The following is a 21,997-nucleotide window of genomic DNA, read 5'->3' as shown; positions in this document are numbered from 1 at the left end:
TAATTATTCTATATAATGTACTGGGAAGCAGGGAAAAAATTCAGAATGGGGTGGATTTGAAGAAAAAATGCATTTCTGCGACTTTCTTACGGGCTTTGGTTTTACGGCGTTCACTGTGCAACCAAAATGACATGTCCCCTGTATTGTGTTTCCTTACGATTCTGGGGATACCAAATTTATATGGTTTTATTTACATTTTGACCCCTTAAAAAAAATCCAAAACTGTGTTTAAAATTTTTTTTTTGAAAAGTCGCCATATTCTGACAGCCGTAACTTATTTATACGTGCGTGTACGGGGATGTATAGGGCTTCTTTTTTTGCGTGACCGGGTGTACTTTGTAGTTCTACCATTTTCAGGAAATGTTATTGCTTTGATCACTTTTTATTCAAATTTTTATCAGAAACTAAAATATTTGTATAGCTTTGTAGAGCGGGCGATTTCGGACGTGGGGATACCTAATATGTATGTGTTTCACAGTTTTTAAGTACTTTTATATGTGTTCTAGGGAAAAGGGGGTGATTTGAATTTTTAATCCTTTTTATTTTTTTTTTATATTTTTTTTTCAAAATTTTTTTTTGCATTTTTTTAGACCGCCTAGGGGTATTGACATGGGTGGGTGGTGTCGCGGATTGTCAGAGCGGTGGGGGTCGGCAAACATGGCTGCTCCGGAGCGTTAAAGAGAACCTCCTGGAGTATCGTTATGGTGAGGGGCAAAGTGGTAAAGTATATGTATATGTGATTGTGTGGGGTTAGGGGCGAGGCTGTAGAGGGCAATATGAATTTTGTGGCTTGCTATGGTCCAAAGTGTGTGAGATTGCAGAGATGGTGGTGTGAGTTTGGGTTTTGTGGGGGTCCTGGCACAAACGTATGTGCGCTATTGTGACGAAAAGTAGCCTATTGTTTAATCGGGTGTATTAACTATGTTTGTGGAAAATTTCAGCCGAATCGGTCGAGCGGTTTTTCCGTGATTGAGGAACAAACATCCGAACATGCAAACATCCAAACACACAAACCCACAAACTTTCACATTTATAATATTAATAGGCTATGCAGAGAGATTTTATATATATATACACACACACACACACACACACTCACTATCTCAATAGTGTATGCCATATGTATATATGTCCAGGAATGTGTTTTCCTATATTCTTATTGATAATCATATACAATGTCTCTCTTGGCCAGTTCTGGCTCCTTCCTATAGACACTCCACTCTAGCTGCTCCTGTAGTGAGGTGACTAGATTGGAGTTTCTGGCGGCAGCTCCTCTAAGCAACTCCATTCTAGTCACTTCAGTACTGAACAGTCTACATTAGAGCTGATTCTAGCAGGTCCTCCCTCCAGTAACTCCAATCTAGTCACCTCAGTAATGAATTGTCTAGAATGGAGTTGCTCCTGGTAGATCTTCCCTCCAGCAACTCCATTCTAGCCCGTTCACTAGTGAGGTGACTAGATTGGAGTTGCTGGAGGGAGGACCTTACCAGGAGCAACTCCATTCTAGACTCCACCGTAGTAGTCTCCCTCTGCCGCTCACTGGCAGCGCAAAATGATGACGTTTTTTTGACTTGGACCCCAGCGACCTCGGAAGTGACTATTGGTTGCCATAGCAAACGGCCGTCTGTAAGTAACATGGCGTCTCGTGAAGATATTCGGCACCTGGGAGCGATTCCGCATGGCGGCAGACGGGGAGCGGGCGCTTCGTACCCTTCACCCTCCTTACCTTTGGCTGGGCAGGATACCTACGCTCAGCCGGATCCTGCGCAGGATTTCCACCGGCATCTGAACAAGTTGTGCAGCCTGAAGCCGTCTGACACGGAGAGCTTCCGCACTGAGATTAACCTGCTGCTGGACCAGCTCATATCCCAGGAGTACACGCAGGGAGGCCCGGGCATCAGTGAGGAGGTGCGCCATAAATGCTCATATGGAGGGTTGCTGCTGATTTGGAGTGTTTTAACCTCATGGTCAAGAAAGGGTTGTGATTGAAAATCTCTGGTTGTGTATATATGATATATGTTCATATATGGATTTAATTTCCTAGATTTCCTGGCCTCTGTCATTCTAGTTCACACTTCCATTACTAAAGTCTGTTGCTGTCTTCCGTCATAGGATGAGAGCAATGGGCTTTAGCTGTCACTGACTAATTCTGTGTCCAAAAGGAGAGAACGCCGATCCGATCCTCGTGTATTCTCACTGTGTAAATGAATGACCATGGTAGAGAGACAAGTGCCTGCTCATCTGTGCCGATTATGAATAGGTCACAATGACCCAATGAGGCCTTGAGCACATGCAAATCCTGGATAGGATGAAGTGAATGGAAGGGCAGCAGCTGAGGAAACGTTTCAGGAACGTGATGAAGAACAAGAGAACTTGGGACCAGCCTGATGCAATGATGGGCCAAAGGACAGCGCTCACCCAGAGAATTACAGTCAAAAACTTCTTTAAAGAGGACCTTTCATGGTCCGGGGCACAGGCAGTTCTATATACTGCTGGAAAGCCAACAGTGCGATGAATTCAGCGAACTGTCTACTTTCACGATCTGTGCCCCAGGTGAAGAGCTAGCGGTCTCGGTACCGTAGCTCTTTACAGTCAGAAGGACATTCCTGACACTCTGTCAGGAACGTCCTTCTGTACAAGCAGCGCCAATAGCGCTGTACTGTGTGAGCAGGGAGGAACGCCCTCTCCCTCTGCTCACAGTACTCGTCCATAGACGAGTATTATGAGGAGGGGAGGGGGTGTTCCTCCCCAGTCTCAGAGCACAGCGCTATTGGCGCTGCTTGTACAGAAGGACGTTCCTGATAGTGTCAGAAACGCCCTTCTGACTATAAAGAGCTACAGCACTGTTGGCTTTCCAGCAATATATAGAACTGCCTGTGCCCCAAACCATGAAAGGTCCTCTTTAATAGAAGAAGTTTTTGACTGTAATTCTCTTGGTGAGCGCTGTCCTTTGGCCCGTCATTGCATCAGGCCGGTCCCAAGATCTCGAATTATGTGTCCATTCCCATTGACACTAATGTAATACTTGCTTCACACTTATGCCTGGTATCTGTACGTCATAAATCCGTCATGCATGCAGGACTTTATCTTATGTGACAGCCTAAGACTTACTTTAGGGTAGTGTGAACTCCCCCTAATAGTGAGGTCTCCTGACTGTGTAAGGTTGGGTTCACGCCTACTTTGATGTCACTGCACCTAATTAGTTTGTATATCCTGTTGAAAGATCACAAATTCAATGGGATATTAAATCCATCCGCAAGCGTGCATTTGGAGAATTTCCACCGTGTATCTGCTGTTTTGGACGGGGAGAAAAAAGTTGAATTTGCAACACTTTTGCTTTATTCAAAAATATAAGGCTACAGTAAGGACTTACCAAATATCTGCATTTAAAGGGATCCTATCTTTTAAACATATTTTTTTTCTGCCTAACATGTCGGAAGGCTCTTCGTCTTCGTATTACCTTTCCTAGTCTTCCTTTTGCCTGCAATCCTGGTTTTTCTCAGTATGCAAATGAGCTCTCTCGCAGCACTGGGGGCGGGCCCGAGTGCTCAAACAGCACTGGGGATGTCCCCAGTGCTGCGAGAGAACTCTCTCCAGCGCCGCCTCCATCTTCTTCTGCAACCAGGTCTTCACCGCCCCTTCTTCCGGTGGTGTCCTCTAACTTCTAGGCTTCAGGCCTACGGCAAGGCCACGAGAAAATGGCCGCTTACAATACTGTGAAAAAAAATGTGTTTAAAAGATAGGATCCCTTTAAAAAAACAAAAAAACAAAAAACATTGATGTCTATAGAAGGCAGATACAAATGGATTATTTATTTTATTTACTTATATAACCTCATCATATTCCACAGCATTTACAGACATTGTCCCATAGAGGGCTCACAATCTATATTCCCTATCAGTATGTCCTTGGGGTTTGTGATTAAACACAGGGAGAACATACAAACTCTGTACAGATGTTGTCCTTGGCAGGATTCGAACACAGGACTCCATCGCTGACCACTGGGCCATCGCTCTATTCAACAAATGTCAGTTTGTTTGCATCCATTTTGCAACTCAGTTTTTTTTGTCCTTCTGTACCCATTCTCAGAATGCAGAACGGGGGGGGGGGGGGGGGGACGATCTGACAAAAACAAACACAGACTCAAATGGACAGTTTTCTGACGAATACCCATCGATAGTTATGGCATATAAATGTCCATTTTTTTTTTTCTTCTTCTTCTGTGCTTCTGTGAAATAGTTGTAAAAGGCATGACAAGAATGGAGCCTAACATTGATGTCAGATGAGTTCTGAATTCTGGCTCTTGGTCACAGTTATCAGACTGTTGATCAAACTGTAATGGAATATCATATCAGTTTGCCTTTAGCCCCTTAAAGATGGAGCCAATTTTTTTGTTTTTGCATACCTGTTTTTCCTACCCACCTTTCATGAGGCATAATTTTTTTTTTTTCCGTTCACAGTTACATGATGGTTTATACCTTCTTGAACAAATTGTACTTTTTAATGGCAATATTCAATAGCCTGTGAAATGTACTGGTAAGGGCTCGTTCACATCTGTGCCTGGTCTCCGTTCATACAGGTTTCCGTTTCCTGTATAAAACAGAGCAGGAGATGGAAAACTGCAGGACTCTTTCAAACCCATTCATTAGAATGTGTTTGAGAGATGTCCTGCCGTGAGCGTTTTATGCTCTCCGCTGCAAAACCGTTTTTTTTAAGCCGGACACAGTCGGACATGCAGTACTCTTTGTAAGGAATGCATTTGTGTCAGTTTCCTATTGACTAAATTTTTATGGTATTTGCTATGTGGAAAAAAATGACATGTTGCTTATATTATGTGGGTCTGCACAATCACAGCGATACTAAATGTATATATTGTTTTTAATGTTTTAATGCCTTTAAAAAAAAAAAGTTCAAAACTTTGCAAAATGGAAAAATGTCTTTGCTTCCATATTCCACATAACTCAGGTTTCAGGACTATTGTACTGTTCAACGCGAGAGAAATCCTGTGGAACCTGAATAGGTAGTGCCTGGAACATGTAGAGGAGTCGGGAACGATGTCCGTTTTTAAGTTTTGCTGTAATTTATATGTCCAATGCACAGCCATTCACATCTGGGCAATACACAGTTTGTGTGCAGTTCACGATCACTATGACGACCTCTCCACTGTCCCTGTCCATGGAGACTGATTAGTTGACCCGAGGTGTGCCTGTATGACACGGAAGATGGGGGTAATGGAAGAACAGGGACTGGTCCCATATAACGAGTGTTTGAGGCGTTATGCGGCGTTCATACCTTGAATTCTGGCACTCTGAACGCAGTTTTAACTTCAATATTTTAATCTTTATTGCTGTAATCTCTGGCCTAACTAGAGCCTTATTTATTTTAACATTCTCCTGAAGCCGCTATGACAGGGGAAAAAGCATTCAGAATTAAGAAAGGAAGTTTACAACTGATACATAGGACTGAATTACCTTTGATCAAAAGATTTTACATCTTATGTCAAAATTCAGCAATCGGGATATAGATTGATACATATGTGTAATTTACCATCTATTTGTTACTAAAATATATCTAGAACAGGATTGGAATTTTGGGTGAGATAATAAACCACACTGACTTTGGTACTGGGTTTTTTGTTTAGCTTTGTACACTGGTTTTATATTTAGAATATTTAATTAATTAAGGTTAGATTTTATCTTTTAGGGCAGTTGCTTTCCATCAGTGGGCTTTAGGGCGGTTGCCTTCCATGAATAGGCTTTAGGGCCGTTGCTTTCCATCAATGGGCTTCAGGGCGGTTGCCTTCCATCAGTGGGCTTTAGGGCGGTTGCCTTCCATCAGTGGGCTTTAGGGCGGTTGCCTTCCATCAGTGGGCTTTAGGGCGGTTGCTTTCCATCAATGGGCTTTAGGGCCGTTGCCTTCCATCAATGGGCTTTAGGGCGGTTGCCTTCCATCAGTGGGCTTTAGGGCCGTTGCCTTCCATCAATGGGCTTTAGGGCCGTTGCCTTCCATCAATGGGCTTTAGGGCCGTTGCCTTCCATCAATGGGCTTTAGGGCCGTTGCCTTCCATCAATGGGCTTTAGGGCCGTTGCCTTCCATCAATGGGCTTTAGGGCCGTTGCCTTCCATCAATGGGCTTTAGGGCCGTTGCCTTCCATCAATGGGCTTTAGGGCCGTTGCCTTCCATCAATGGGCTTTAGGGCCGTTGCCTTCCATCAATGGGCTTTAGGGCCGTTGCCTTCCATCAATGGGCTTTAGGGCCGTTGCCTTCCATCAATGGGCTTTAGGGCCGTTGCCTTCCATCAATGGGCTTTAGGGCCGTTGCCTTCCATCAATGGGCTTTAGGGCCGTTGCCTTCCATCAATGGGCTTTAGGGCCGTTGCCTTCCATCAATGGGCTTTAGGGCCGTTGCCTTCCATCAATGGGCTTTAGGGCCGTTGCCTTCCATCAATGGGCTTTAGGGCCGTTGCCTTCCATCAATGGCCTTTAGGGCCTTTGCCTTCCATCAATGGCCTTTAGGGCTGTTGCTTTCCATCAATGGGCTTTAGGGCTGTTCCTTTTCATCACTGGGCTTTAGGGCCGTTGCCTTCCATCAATGGGCTTTAGGGCCGTTGCCTTCCATCAATGGCCTTTAGGGCCGTTGCCTTCCATCAATGGCCTTTAGGGCCGTTGCCTTCCATCAATGGCCTTTAGGGCCGTTGCCTTCCATCAATGGCCTTTAGGGCCGTTGCCTTCCATCAATGGCCTTTAGGGCCGTTGCCTTCCATCAATGGCCTTTAGGGCCGTTGCCTTCCAGCAATGGCCTTTAGGGCCGTTGCCTTCCAGCAATGGGATTTGGGCAGGCTTGGGTTGCCTTCAAAGATGTCGAAGATAAATTTCTGGGTAATTACAAGGATCCTGACTATATCATATATACAAATTGTAATTAATATGCAGGACAAATTTCAAGCGTTGGGTTGTTCTATGAGTGTCAAAATACATTTCTTTCACTCACATTTGCACTTTTTCCCTGAAAATTTGGGATCAGTCAGTGAAGAACAGGGTGAAAGGTTCCACCAAGACATCAGATATGGAGCACAAATATCAAGGTTGATGGGACAAGAACATGCTCACCGACTATTGTTGTATGTGAACAAGAGATAGCCCCAAGAATGAACATAAAAGAAAAATGTCAAAAAGAAGTTTCAAAGGAAAAAAAGTCCGTACTTAAATAGAAACTTTTTTTTGCTCAGTTTAAAAAAGTTTCAAACTGTCATGTACACATATTTGCTCCTTTTGGTCAATCATCTATTTTATGTAAGTTACCCTAATAAAAACAAATTAAAATAGTATGTTGGTGGTTTTCTTCTAGAGACTGCACCATAATTTCATGTAAAAAGTTTAAATTCAAGCGAACTCTTTGTTTTTCTCTCAACCAGAGGCGGCTTGTGCGATCTGGCAACAGTGGTTTTCATCCATTTAAACCTATAAAAAAAAAAAAAAAATATATCACTTCAAAATCAATTTGCCTTACCAATAATCGATATTTTGCATGGTTTTAAATGGATAAAAACCACTGTTGCCAGATAGTACATTCAAAATTGTTTGGGAGAATTCCTTTTCAAATTGGATTTCTTGTAAAATTGATATCGATATTTTTGCTAAAACCCTGACGTGATGTGGAAAAAAAATGGATGTCCTTTTTGAAACCAGTACACTAAATAACAAAAATGACAGCGAAAACTTCTCTTGTATTTTTTCAAAAACTTCAATTTCACAGGCCTAATTTCCGGAATAGGGTCACTAAGTGAGAAAGTCTGCCAGTGGGTAGATGGACTGCTGCAACCACTGGTGACTTGTGTTCCGGGATTTATTAAAGATATGAAAGAACTACTCAGGATCTCTTAGCAAATTTAATTGGGAAAGTACCATATATACTCGAGTATAAGCCGAGTTTTTCAGCATGGTTTTCTGCTGAAAAAGTGCTCCTCGGCTTATACTAGAGTTATTACGGCAATTTTCTGCTAGCAGGCCAGGAAAGCAGAAATATAGAAAGCAGAATATAATAATAAATAAAAGGTTCTAAATCACTCCTTTACCTAGAATACATACAAGGGCGGGTTCACACCAGCACCCGATCTCTGTTAGGCAGGTTTCCGTTTTCTGTCGGCAGAAGCCGGAAACCGGCATTCACTGTCTGCCGGTGAGCGTCTTCTGCTCTCCGTGGTGAAACGTTTTTTTTCTTTTACCAGACACAAAGTCCTGTATGTCCAACTTTGTGGCTGGTTAAAAAAAAAAACAAAAAAAACCCCAGTTTCGCCGCGGAGAGCAGAAGACGCTAACCAGCAGACACTTTTCAAACCCAGGCAGGAAATGGAAACCTGTATAACGGAGATCAGGTGCAGGTGTGAACCCGCCCTCAAAGTAGAAAATTACTGTGAAACACATACACATTAAGTATCCCTGTGTCTGAAAGTGCCCGGTCTACTGAATATAGGGGATCTGCAGTGCTCCTATTCCATCGGGAAGGTGTTAATAAGAGCTCTGCAGATACCCTATATTCAGCCAGGCTGAATTCCAAGTAAGGGAAAAAAAAAACCAGTCCTCAAGCTCAGGGAAGGGGCAGACAGACAACCAAAACACCCCCTCCCCTGTCCCCAGCATCTATTGCACCCAAAAATTCCGGCCATTTTAATTTTTCAAATTTTTCAGTAGCTGCTGCATTCCTAACACCCCCCCGGCTTATACTCGAGTCAATACATTTTCCCAGTTTTTGTGGTAAAATTAGGGGTCTCAGCTTATATTCAAGTCGGCTTATACTCGAGTATATACGGTAATTATATTCGGCTCGCCAGTGATGCTTGTGCCCTCTATTCAAGTGTCTCTCACCACATTGCTATTTTGGCTGTTTCGCATCACCTCTATAAGTACTCCAACTTTATACCAGAATTATGTGAATTTATTATAGAGATGGTTGAATTTTTGGTAAAATATAACTTTGACAATGATTTTAATTACCGTATTTTTCGGACTATAAGACGCACTTTTTTTCCTCCCAATATGGGAGGAAAATGTGTGTGCGTCTTATAGTCCGAATGCAGCGTGTGCAGCGTCTGTGTCCTGTCTATGAGGAGCAGCACGGAGAGCAGCACGGTGCCTGCCTGCTCTGCCCCTCCTTCCCTGTCTGTGTCGCGTGTTTGCAGGAGCGAGATATGAGAGGCAGGGAAGTAGGGGCGAGCCAGACAGGTGAAGGAAGCGTGGTTTCAAGCTTGCCGAGAAAACCACGCCTCCTTCTCCCGTCTGGCCCGCCCCTCCTTCACTGCCTCTCAGATCTGGCTCCGGCAATGAAACCACACAGACAGGGAAGGAGGGGCGGGCCAAACGGGAGGAGGAGGCGTGGTTTTCTCGGCAAGCTTGAAACCACGCCTCCTTCACCCGTCTGGCCCGCCCCTACTTCCCTGTCTGTGTGGCTTCATTGCAGAAGCAAGATCTGAGAAGCAGTGAAGGAGGGACGAGCCAGACGGGTGAAAGAGGTGTGTTTTCAAGTTTGCTTAGAAAACCACACCTCCTTCACCCGTCTGGCCCGCCCCTTTTTCTCTTCTTACATAGCTTCACTGCAGGGTGTCTCTTTCCATCCATGGATGAGATTAGATAGAATAGACAGACAGATAGACAGATAGATAGGAGATAGATAGATAGATAGATAGATAGATAGATAGATAGATATGTTCAAATCACCCCCATATCCCTACAATACATATAAAACAAAAACATTACTGTGAAACACATACACATTTGGTATCCCTGAGTCCGAAAGCCCCCAGTTCTATTTACATTGGTGAAATATTATATTATTAGGTTATTAAATATTTCACCAATTTTTTTTTCTTAATTTTTTTTTTCCCTATTTTCCTCCTCTAAAACCTTAGTGCGTCTTATGGTCCGGTGCGTCTTATAGTCCGAAAAATACGGTAAAGATTAAGTTTTATTCTAACCTCCTTTTTATACATAGTCCTTCTTGGTTTGCTGGATTTTGGAGATTTGTCTGTTTGTTGGACACATGTATTGCAGTCTATAGTTACCCTATAGTACTGAACCAGCGATGCTGTGTTTGCTCGTTCAGGTGTCCTTATGGGGACAGAGAAAAAAAAATGTAAAAAAAAGTGCAAGAAAAATTTAAAGTGTGTCAAAACAAAAAATAACCCACCAAAAATAATGATTTTTCACCTTCTCACCTTACAAAATATGCTATAAAAAGTCACATGTACCCCAAAACAGTACCAATAAAAAGCACAGGTTGTCCCGCAAAAAATAAGCCCTCAAACCAACTCTGTCAACTGAAAAATAAAAATCTTACGCCTCTCAGAAGATGATGATACAAAAATAATTGATTTATGTCCCCAAACGGGTTTTTGTTCTGAAGAATTAGTTACGCATTACAAAACAATATAAATGAGGTTTCTCTGTAATTGTACTGACCCGCAGAATAAAGGTAACATGTTACTTATGATGTTCACTGTGTGGAAAAACATTTAAAAGGTAAAACGCAATGCCAGAATTGATGAGGTTTTTTAATCCACCAAAAAAGAGTTAATAAAAATAATAGTCAATAAGTTATTGGTACCCAAAAATGGTCTCATTACAAATTACATCTCATCCCACAAACAACCATCCCTCATATGGCTACATCGCTAGAAAAAAAGCTTGAATAATGTGGAGACAAAAATCCCAAAAGTTGCCAAATCATTAGCAAAAATCTGGCTGTGGCGGGAAGGGAATGTATAAGCTGTGGGAACGGATATCAGGGTACGCCCCAGAATTAGAGCCTACAAGGGAAAAGAAACCAGAAGTGACATGATTTCCAAAATAGTGCTCCTTCCCCTTTGTGCTCAAACAGCAGTTTGTACCCACATTGTTAGGTATGTTATCCTGGGTTTTTAACATAAGAACAAAAACTTTCAAAATTCATAATTTTATGAAATTTTCAGTAAATTGTCTTTTTTTTTTTTTTTTTTTTAAACAAACGCAAAGTACAGTATAATGACTAAAATTTACCACGAACATAAAATACAGTTTGTCATGGAAGAACAATCTTGGAATCACCTAGATAGGTAAATGCATTATTAAGCTATTCTCATGTAAAGTAAAAGATGTTGTATTTGAAAAATGGGGTCTGAGCATTAAGGCCCAAACTACCCTGTGTCATTAAGGGGTTAAAGAGAGAGAATGTGCCAGTACGTTTGTTTAAGACCCATGGACACTGCAACATCAATTGTGAATGTAAGTTAGGGTTACTAACCATTTTACAAGATTCGTCTGGAGCTGGACTGCTAAGTGCTCCTTAAAGAGGACCTTTCATGGTCCAGGGCACAGGCAGCGCTATATACTGTTGGAAAGTCGACAGTGCGCTGAATTCAAGAACGTCCTTCTCCACGGCAGCACCTATAGCGCTGTACAGTGTGAACGGGGAGGAACGCCCCCTCCCCTCCTGATAATACTTGTGAAACAGAGGGAGGGGGCGTTCCTCCCCGCTCACACTGTACAGCGCTATAGGCGCTGCTGTGGAGAAGGACGTTCTTGACAGACTGTCAGGAACGCTCTTCTGACTGTAAAGAGCTACGGTCCCGGGACCGAAAGCTCTTCACCCAATTTACAGATCGACTTTCCAGCAGTGTATAGAACTGCCTGTGCCCCAGACCATGAAAGGTCCTCTTTAAAGGGATTCTATCACTAGAATACTCCTTTTTTTTTTTTTTTTTTTTTTTTTTTTTTTACAATAAATACACGTAGGAATAGACTTAAGGCTATTCTTCTCTTAACCTTATTATTTTGATCTGCGCCACCCTGTTCCTGAGGAATTTCTTTCTTCCTTATGCAAATGATTTTTCTTGCAGCACTGGGGCATCCTCTGTGCTACTTGGAAACTCCAGCGACTGCCTCTGTGTTCTCTCCGCCTTCTTCTATCACGCTTCTGTTCTTGGTCCAAGTGCTGCGAGAAAACTCTTTTGCATAAGGAAGAAAGAAAAAATTCCTCAGGATCGGCAACGCGGATCAGAAAAATAAACTTTAGGGCTAGTTCACACTGGGACAATGAGGCAGATTTTGACAGCAGATTTCTCCTCAAAATCTGCCTCCATACAATGGTGGCCTATGGAGACTGCTAGCTTTTTTTTTTTTTTCTGCTAGCAGAAAAAAGAAACAACATGACCTTTCTTCAGGTGGATTCCGCCTGAGGAAAGCAATAGGAGTGAATGGGAGGTGAAAAACGCCTAGTGGGTTTTTTTTTTTTTTTTTGCAAAAAAAAAAAGCCTAGTGTTTTTTTGCAAATAAACAGTGACTGAAAACGCCTAGTGTTTTTTTTTTTTTTTTTGCAGCCCATTCTCTTTAGGGGAGGGGAAAACCACCTGGCGTTTTCTGAAGCAGTTTTTACCAAAAACTGCTCCAAAAAACGCCTCAAGGTCAAAAAAACCACTTCCTAATTAGGAAGCGTTTTTTTTTTTTCCAGGACCAAAATAAGCCAGGAGGTTTTTACGTGTGAACTAGAAGAATAGCCTTTCTTAAGGCTATTCTTAGGTGTATTTATTGTAAAAAAGGGTATTCTAGTGATAGAATCCCTTTAATAGGATGTATTAAAGTTTCTTATAGATAAATGCAATATTTATTTATGAAAAGTTGTTTAGAACTGAAGGTTGCATTACAGGGGTTGTCCCATCACAAGGATCCTATCTATACTGCTTGTTAATGTGGATGTAAGACTTTTCCTAAATACACTGCTTCAGCAAAACTGCTTTGTTTGTCCACTATCTTACTTTATTCAATTCATTGTTGACACAGCCCTTGACTTATCTGCTCAAAAGTCAAGAGATGTATCTGCTTCTCTCAGGGGGGAGGGAGGAGGGGCTAAGTGCACAGGAGCGAGCCTGTGTATCTAGCTATTCCTGTGTCTACACCACGTGACCTAGCTTCCTGCTATCAGATAGGGGAGAGGAGCTGCTTTAATTTCTGAACTCGTCTTTTGTTCTCCCAGTTATCAGGCTAGCTAATTCAGTTGTGTTCATTATGGCAGAGACAGGCAGTCTCTGTATGTAACACAGAATGGAGTTGCTGCTGCGTGTACTTCATAGCCCAATATTGTGCATATAGTGTTGTTTGAGGACCTTTGATGACATCACAGGCCCTTCAGCCGCCCCATAGGATCACACTATGCGGTGGGCGGAGCTAAACGGCAGGTTGCATATGAAACCCCGCCCACCAAATGACGCAAGAAACCAGGAAAAAAGAAGATTTTACAGCAGTGAAGACTGATGAGTATGCGACGTGGGAATACCCCTTTAACTTTTCAAGACAAACCACTGTTCTGAATTGTGCAGTAATGTATGACATATACTTGGGCATTTCATTTAGATACTTATCTTGCAATAATTGTCTGAAGGATAAAAAGCTACATCATTTTGTAAACCACAATCTGAAAAGTGGTATACAATTCTTGTAAGCCTAGTAACAAAACCGCTTTGTTGTATTGTTTTTGGTGTATAACGTGCATGAAATAAGCATAGATAACTGTTCATCATGTTTGTTTTCTTGTAGGAAGTCTGTGCCTTACTTGTTCAAGCTTGTCGACTTGTTCATTTTAGTCAAGAACACCTTGTCAGTAAAGTTTGTCAGCTTATTCATTATTTGCTCAACAGACTCCAGGTAGGAAACCTTTCTTAAAGAAAATGTAAAACACTGTTAGTTAATACATGTCATCATAATTCTGCATCACAATGAAATATTACAGCATCCAATAGATCTGTTCCTTCTCCAGTCCAACCAAGGTGTCACAGAGCTTACATTGTTGCGTATGCACTCTACTATATCCCCATGTGCATTCTTTCCTTTTGGAAGCTTAAAGTGTTTTCTTCCCCAGTAATCCTCCATAATAGTGCTTAGGAGGTTAGCTTTATATCCTAGCAGGGACAGGAAAGAGGTGTAAAAGGAGCTCCTCCCTTTCCACATACCAGTGTATTCCTGTGCCCTGTAGTGCCTATGGGGCATTACAGAAATGTGCTGACCCTGGCTGTTAAAAACCCAGCTTATTTTGTCTAGTAGATGAGGAGGAGGATAAAAGACATAAGTCCATCAAGTCCCATCTATAACCTGTACAGATCCAAAGGAAGGCAAAAAACCCCATGATGCTGATGCCAATTGTCAAGGGAAAAAATTCCTTCCTGACTTCAAATCCAGAAGCCAACATAGAACCCTGGAACAACTTGTCATCTTTTCCAATCTAATATCCATAATCTTTAATGTTTTTCTTTTCAAGAAAGGTACCCAGGCCCATCTTGAAATTGTACAATGAATCCACCATGACCGCATCCTCTGATTCTGTCATGGTTGGATTCCCAATTTTATTTTTTTTCGATCTAGCCATCGTTTTTTCTAAACCGAATAACCTCAAGCTTGTGAATCTGGTTGGTGTTAAGTAAATGCAGCCTGGTTCCGGGTGCACATGACGTCACAACAGTGCGCACCGAGCAGGGAGGCAAAGCGGGACCAGGGAGCTTACAGGTAAAAAATTACCTAATACTGTTATAGGGAGTACCAGTGAGGGGGCCACTGTAATGCTCATACAGTGGCCACTTCTCTTCTGGTTCATTGCTCCCCCCTTCTTTCACTGGACCCTGATACTGCATGAGGACCAGTGATGGGGCCATTATATGGTATGGGGCAGAGATGGGAGCTAATTTTTGATCTCTGTGCAAAGAAATTAAAAGTATGCCATCTGCAATAAAAATATCATAAAATAGTTCACTGGCATTTGATGTTAAAGAGGACCATTCCTCATAGGTGTGCGGTATTATATAATTCTGCAAAGCCAACAGTGTGCTGCAATTGGTGCACTGTCGGCTTTCTAGTAGTATATATTACAATCTGTACATTACGTCATTGAGGAGCCTATGACATCCAGTGAAGCATGCTGTATATTGAAAAATAATGAATGTTTATATATATATATATATATATATATATATATATATATATATATATATATGAATATAAACATGTCCAAAAATAGGTATATGAATAGCTCATCACATGCATCCTTATATCTTGCTCCATATGGAAAGCATATGCAGACAAAATATGCGGGTGTGAAAAGGTCGTACCCGGATTTACTGGCTAGATAGATGGAGTGAGATTACTTTTATTTTGTCTTTTTAGGTCGATGTAATTATCATTTTGTAAAGCTGTGTTATGTAAAACATGCCTAATAAATAAAAGATGGTTAGTAGATGGCAATCTGCTGCTCTACCTAACATGAATAATTTACTCCTTGACTATTTTATGAGTAGCATAATTATATATCTTTTTATCAGGAACTGTTTGATCCAGGATAACCTTTGATGATTTTTGCCTTTGGTGACAGGTGATTGTCGATGAGAAGAATTTGGATTTTCTCCTTGGGTTTTCTATTTCTGCATTGAAACAGTGTAGCTCCTGGACACATGTGGAAATTCTGCATGCGTTAGCAGCATTGGTGTACACCAATGGGCACAAATGCCAGAAGGTAAGGAATTGTATATTTATCAGAGCAAGTCCACATATGGCAGTGGCAGAAAGGTCTTCTCCAGGGACCTTTCTGTCATGGAGCATGAGCTTGTTGTGTAACATGAATTTTGCCTAATCTAGTAACTTCAGTTCCAGGTAGTATCACACATTGTGGCCTTTAATAGTCATTACATTTTAGTGTGCATATGGATGTTAAAGCCATGCTCAAAAACTTACACCACCTGATTTGCTATACAGTGTTTTGTTAATTGTTTACTTAAACAGCAATGCCTTATTTTTGCAAAATTAGTATCTTCCAGATTTATTGGGGCCAACTGGAATCCTGGTCCAATTAAGTGATCCGGTCAAGTCAGATCCTGAGTTACTGAGAGCTGCTGTTCATAGCATGGCCAATCTGTGTCTCTGGTAAGACAGATTTCATATAGTCTATGGAAATAAAAAATATCAAATAACTTAAGATGAAAATATGATTTGAGAATAGCTATTTAAATGAGCAGGGAACTGTAGAAGCTAAAGTGCAAAATGTCAGTTGTTGAAACTACACCACCAGTAGAAATATTGTACACTACCAGCTAAAAGCCCCTACGTATATTAAAGGAAAGTTGACAAAACTTGCCAGCTAGCTTTAGTGTACAGGGACCTCTGAAGTACCGGGAATGTTTAAATTTCAATGCCCAATCTTTTTGTTCTCAGTGAAGAAAACTGCAATTTATTATGCTCTTCCCATGGAGAACACATGAATACTTGGTGAACTTGGTCAAAAAATTGCTTCTTTCTCCAGTTACTGGCCTGATTTTACTCCTTCTTCCTAAGGGGGTGTCCACACTTATGCTTGGTGTCCGGGATGTGCATTCTGCCAGGTTTCCTTCTTCAGCCCTGGCGAAAACGGATAGTGGATGGAAACCCGGCGGTCAGTTTTAAAACCCATTCTCTTGAATGGGTTTGTAAAGATGACCTCCGGTGTCCGCCTTCTGCATCTCCGGGCACAAAGTCCTGCATTTCTGACATTGTGTCCAGATTAAAAAAAGAAAAAAAAAGGTTTCCCCGCGGACAGGCAGAAGGCGGACACTGGCAGTCACTTTTACAAACCCATTCAAGTGAATGGGTTTTAAAATTGACTTCTGGGTTTCCGTCCCCTGTCCAGTTTCGCCAGGGCTGAAGATGGAAATCCGGCGTAATGCACATACCAGACACCGAGCGTAAGCATGAATCTCTCCCCCCAAGCTCAAAGGGAGTTACCAAAACCCACTATATTAAGGGGCAACACGATGGCTCAGTGGTTAGCACTGCAGCCTTGCAGCGCTGGAGTCCTGGGTTCGAATCTCGCCAGGAACAATATCTGCAAGGAGTTTATATGTTCTCCCCGTTTTTGTGTGGATTTCCTCCCATTCTACAAAGACATACTGATAGGGAAAAAAGTACATTGTGATCCCTATATGGGGCTCACAATCTACAATAAAAAAAAAAAAAAACCACTATATCAAACTAACCCTGCAGATAGGTCAGGATCACATGAATTAAACAAATGTCAGGTCATCTGAATCAATTTATATGTGGGACTGAGTTGCCATGTCTAGTTCTTGTGACAGACTCCCTTACTCTGAAGTTTCTGTTGGATCTATCTTTGTCTCCCAAGATGGATTGTAAGCTTGCTAAAATGTCATACTATAGCTACACATAGATATATGCATGGAGGAGAAGCTAAGTGAAAGATTAGCAGATAGGCACAGACATGGTGCAGCTAATAGTAAGTTTTTTCTAGTACTTGATACTCCTCTATTATACCCTATACGGTGCTGCTGTTAAGTGAGTGAGAAAAAGTTAGGGGGCAGAATCTCTCGTCTTTGATGTGCCTTGGAGCCCCCTGAGAAGCTCAGGGAAAAGTCAAGATATTGGAACAATTAAATTAGTTGTCTTTTTAGTTCCTTCTTAAGAATATGCTAAAGTATAACTTCAAAAAGGGATATTGAGTCTGCATTGTTTGCATTATTTTGGTTTTCCAAACATTCACAGCCTGTTATAAACTTTGCTTTTTTTGTAGTGTGCCTGGAGAACCTTACTTGGAAGAACCTTATCGATTGACCTGTTTTAAAATTTTTCTTACTGTCCTTCAAACTTCATGGTTTAATATAGTGGATGAAATATCAACATGCACTGTAAGTTACGCTAACCATGTAACCCAAACGTATTAGCAAAGTGCAAAGATTAAACAAATATGAGAATGACAGAAAAGTAACATGCGTGTTATAGAAATAGAATAGTAGAAGGAATATACATTGATTTGATTGACCATAAGTTAGAAAGCCATCCATTGATTGATTGATTTTTTTTGTGTTGTAGCGTGGGAAAATTGGTTCACTTATTTACAATATATTAGATCAAATGGAAAAAAGCAGTAAACTACACCAAAGTACAATTTGGTGTTGCAGAGTCCTATAGCTAAAGTCAGGTATGTTAGCCAGTAGTCACTGTCTTGCTGAATCCACATGGGCTGGTTGAGGAATGACAATTGTAAATATGCAGCATCTGGTAGTGTGCAAGAATGGCTTTACATGTCACTTGAAGTTTCTCCTACTTCCCCAGTGGTCATAAAAGGCCGTTTTAAAATGAATTGCCTTGGAGTAATTCCAAACCGATTATCAAAATATGCATACGGTCTGTCTACCACTGCTAAGCACATAAACCTGGTGTTAGTCCTGTCCACGGGGTTATACCTGCCCCTAAAAGCCATTTAATCAGCTTTTATATTGTATTTCTGTATTCAGTTCTATTTTAAATCAAAACTGGTAAGAGAAATCTGTTAAGTACAGTATCATGACTTGATGTATACATTTACACTGCACTAAAACATTTCTTGGTGTCTTTTTCAGTTGTTTCAAAATGCTTTAAGAGGCATACAGTCTATTTTAAATGGTAGCAAAATGATCTTAATGGAAACTGATCAACTTGGATCCCTGCTTGCTGTGTTAAAGGTATTACATTTAATGGTCAGATTTTATAACTATAAATATATATATTGTGCTTCTTTTCAGTTAATATATGGTTAAACAGGTAATTACATTTCATGATTATGCAAACAAGCCAAAATAGCTCAATTATAGTCACCGCACCCACTAACTACCTTACAAAGAGTACACTTTCTTAGACTTACTGTGCATGTATGTATTTAGTGCACATATGTTTATATATTAGTTCAGTCTGTACATGGTGTTCTGAGTTGCTTCTTACTCCCTGACAGTTTTGCTGATAGTACATATGAATTTGTGCCATCAGCCTTTTTTCTCAGTAACGGTGACAAAACTAAATGTCAGCAAGCACCTTTCCTATGTCTTCTGTTAAATATTTCAGTAACTTTTCAACATCTGCACAGCTAATAAAAAACATAAGTGAAAACAAAGGAAAAACTGAATAAATACCCATTTTATGTACTAGAGAGGTATTTTAAGTGTGTGTGTATGTGTAGGATATATTGTGCGGAAATTAGCTCAGTAGAAGCAGTGGTGCAGACCCAAACAGTCAAGACAGGGACACACAACGTGCAGCAAACTGGTTTATTTAGAAAAAAAACTCGAAAATAAATAAACCTTGACTTCAGGCATAAAATGAGCAAAACAAAATACAGTCTTAACTTCAGCAAAAACAAAATAAAAACCTGCTCTTCTAAGCGCCTAACTAAAAAAAGTAGGTTAACCTAACTATACGTGTGGCTTACTTCCAGCCACACAAACAAAACAGGCGCAATATAGTCTCACCGGACTCAGGGTTACAGGACAGAACCATACACCTCCTTTCATCTCATGGAACTGCCATGAACTGTAGGCTCTGCAGCCTTTTATGGGTCAGTAAGGACCTACACTTGGGCTGAGGCCTACTCCAGATCCACCCTGGACCACATATATGTCAGAAACCTGTGTCTGATATATCTGGACTCCAGCACTTTGCCTGTTATGCTTGGTTCACAAATCAGTATGACATCCGTCTGTCCGTTTGAATTCAGTTTGAGACGTTAAAACGGACTGATGCACATACTGATTGTATACCGACACCTTTTTATGCTGATAGCAAATAATATAATAAATGACCTTCTCTCTACTCTGTTTACAATTGCTACTTTTAATCCCCTTATCTGTCCTCTAGGCGATGGACAGCATTTGCTATCAGCATAAAAAGGTGTCAGTATACAATCAGTATGTGCATCAGTCGGTTTTAAAGTCTCAAACTGAATTCAAACGGACGGATGGCATACTGTTGTGTGAACCAAGCCTTACCTTCTCACAATATATACTGAAAATTTATAATATATCTTATCAAAGGAAGAATTCCAACACTCTGTAGACCAATTTCTTTGCTGGTAGAAGGAATAAAGAACAGTGCATTAAAGTAATAGCAGGACTTCACCACCAGGTTACCAGTAGCAGCCTGTACATATATGAGACATTAAATTAAATGATCAAAATATTTACTGTCTACCTTTATGGTGTCATGCATAACTTTTCTGTTCTATAGCGTTTTTTAGCAGTAGTGTGCACTTAGTCTTTAGGGTATGTTCACATGGGGGAAAATGACGAGGATTTCCTATTAATTTTCCGCCGCCGCCATTTTCGCCCATGATTGGCCATGATCAGATGCTGATGCAGTTCACCGGCATTCTGTCGCACCTTTCCGCTGCTGATTAGGCCCGGATGAATTGGCCTGATCATCAGGGATTCTCAAACTGCAGACTCCACAGCTGAAGCAGCCACAGAATCTGCGGCAAGATCAAGCAGGTCGCTTCACTTTTCCGCGTCCTGCTCTGATCTCTACCTCTCATTGAAAACAATAGGAGGTGGATCCTGGGCAGAATCTTCCCCTGATACGGGGAAGTGGAATGTGCCTCTAAATTTGCAACAGATCTGCTGTGTGGACATACTCTTAGAGGTAGTGTTTTTTGTTTTTTTAACTTGCATATGTAAACAATACAAACTTGCACTTGAGTTTTTAAAAATTGCAGATGAGACTTAGCACAATAACCATCTGATCTATATTTTCAATTACCTTTGGGTCTAAACCATTAAACCATTAATTGTGCATAAACATTATGAACAGATTATAATTTAAAGGGTTATCACCAAGACTAGATAAAATAATAGTTCATTATAGATTCAGGAGAGTTGCACCAAGCATCTACGCTTTAGAACGTTTTTGGGGACATCCTATGTTTACTACAAACTATGGGGTTTTTTCATATCTATACCCAGAGGTAACTTTTTCATGGTTAATCTCTTGCAGAAATATATGTTTCATGGACTTCCTGGACTAAATATAGAAATGCCTTCAGTTCTATATCCATTACCTTTGCCTCAGTATGATGGAAGATCGCCTTCAAAACCAGAGCAGAGTGAATCAACCTCAGTTCGACCAACTTGGGTAAGAAATTCTCTGGACATCAATCCATAAACTTTGAAAAAAATGACTTTCTGTTTAGGTTTCATGCTACTCTGAGTAAAGGGAAATACACAGTAATGCCACCACAAGGTTTGCATGTGTGTCTTAAAGAGGACCTTTCATCAGATTGGGCACAGGCAGTTCTATATACTGATGGAAAGCTGACAGTGCGCTGAATTTAGCGCACTGTTGGCTTTCCTGATCTGTGCCCCGGGTAAAGTGCTATCGGTCCCGGTACCGTAGCGCTTTACAGTCAGAAGGGTGTTTCTGACAGTTAGCCAGGGACGCCCTTCTTCACAGCAGCGCCTATCACGCTGTACTGTGTGAGCGGGGAGGAACGCCCCCTCCCTCTGCTCACACAGCTAGGTCCATGGACAAGTATTATCAGGAGAGGGAGGGGGGAGTTCCTCCCCGCTCCACAGTACAGCGCGATAGGCGCTGCTGTGAAGAAGGACGTACCTGACTGACTGTCAGTAACGCCCTTCTGACTGCAAAGAGCTACGTTACTGGGACCGAAAGCTCTTTACCCGGGGCACAGATCAGGAAAGCCGACTGCGCTGAATTCAGCGCACTGTCAGCTTTCCAGCAGTATATAGAACTGCCTGTGCCCAAATCGGTGAAAGGTCCTCTTTAACATGACTCTATACAGGCAAGGGCAGGTGTTAGGGGGAACTTACATGAACTTGTGCCACAGTGTTCTAGCTGGAAAAAAATGGCCTCAGCTGCTACTTTCATTGGGGGATTTTTTTTTATTTTTTTTTTAAGAAAAAAAGGGGGCATTATCACTGATAAGTGGGGCATTTGTGATCTTGATTTTAGACCTGTTACATATAAGCGGGAAGCTGTTATAAGAGACAGACAATTATTTATAAGGGGGGTTAGGGCTGGGTAATTATTCGCAAAATAACGAAAATCAAGTCAGTTGAATTAATTGTGACTCCGAAAAAAATGGACTACAAGTAACCCACACTATCTCAAGGCAATATTAAGACCGTATTAAGGAGTCCAGTGGAGCAGCCAATAAAAGACTCTTTAAGGCCAGGGCC

At 41.3% G+C, this 21,997-nt stretch overlaps 1 protein-coding gene across 1 annotated transcript in view; it reads left to right on the top strand.

Annotated features, from left to right (window-relative positions):
• Positions 1–1,618: 1,618 nt before the first annotated feature.
• Positions 1,619–21,997, top strand: part of HEATR6 (HEAT repeat containing 6) — a 50,974-nt gene continuing 30,595 nt past the window's right edge. Inside the window, exons 1-7 of the mRNA XM_075264377.1 lie at positions 1,619–1,908; positions 13,563–13,670; positions 15,385–15,525; positions 15,817–15,932; positions 17,569–17,683; positions 18,398–18,499; positions 20,796–20,933. Of these exons, the coding sequence (XP_075120478.1) occupies positions 1,636–1,908; positions 13,563–13,670; positions 15,385–15,525; positions 15,817–15,932; positions 17,569–17,683; positions 18,398–18,499; positions 20,796–20,933 (993 nt within the window). The 5' untranslated portion in view covers positions 1,619–1,635. The remainder of the gene's footprint in view (positions 1,909–13,562; positions 13,671–15,384; positions 15,526–15,816; positions 15,933–17,568; positions 17,684–18,397; positions 18,500–20,795; positions 20,934–21,997) is intronic.

This window comes from Leptodactylus fuscus, chromosome 2, assembly GCF_031893055.1.
Source record: "Leptodactylus fuscus isolate aLepFus1 chromosome 2, aLepFus1.hap2, whole genome shotgun sequence".
In the NCBI taxonomy this organism is placed as follows: Eukaryota; Metazoa; Chordata; class Amphibia; order Anura; family Leptodactylidae; genus Leptodactylus; species Leptodactylus fuscus.
The sequence above is the reverse complement of the archived record's forward strand: the minus strand, read 5'-3'. Positions and strand labels throughout refer to the sequence as shown.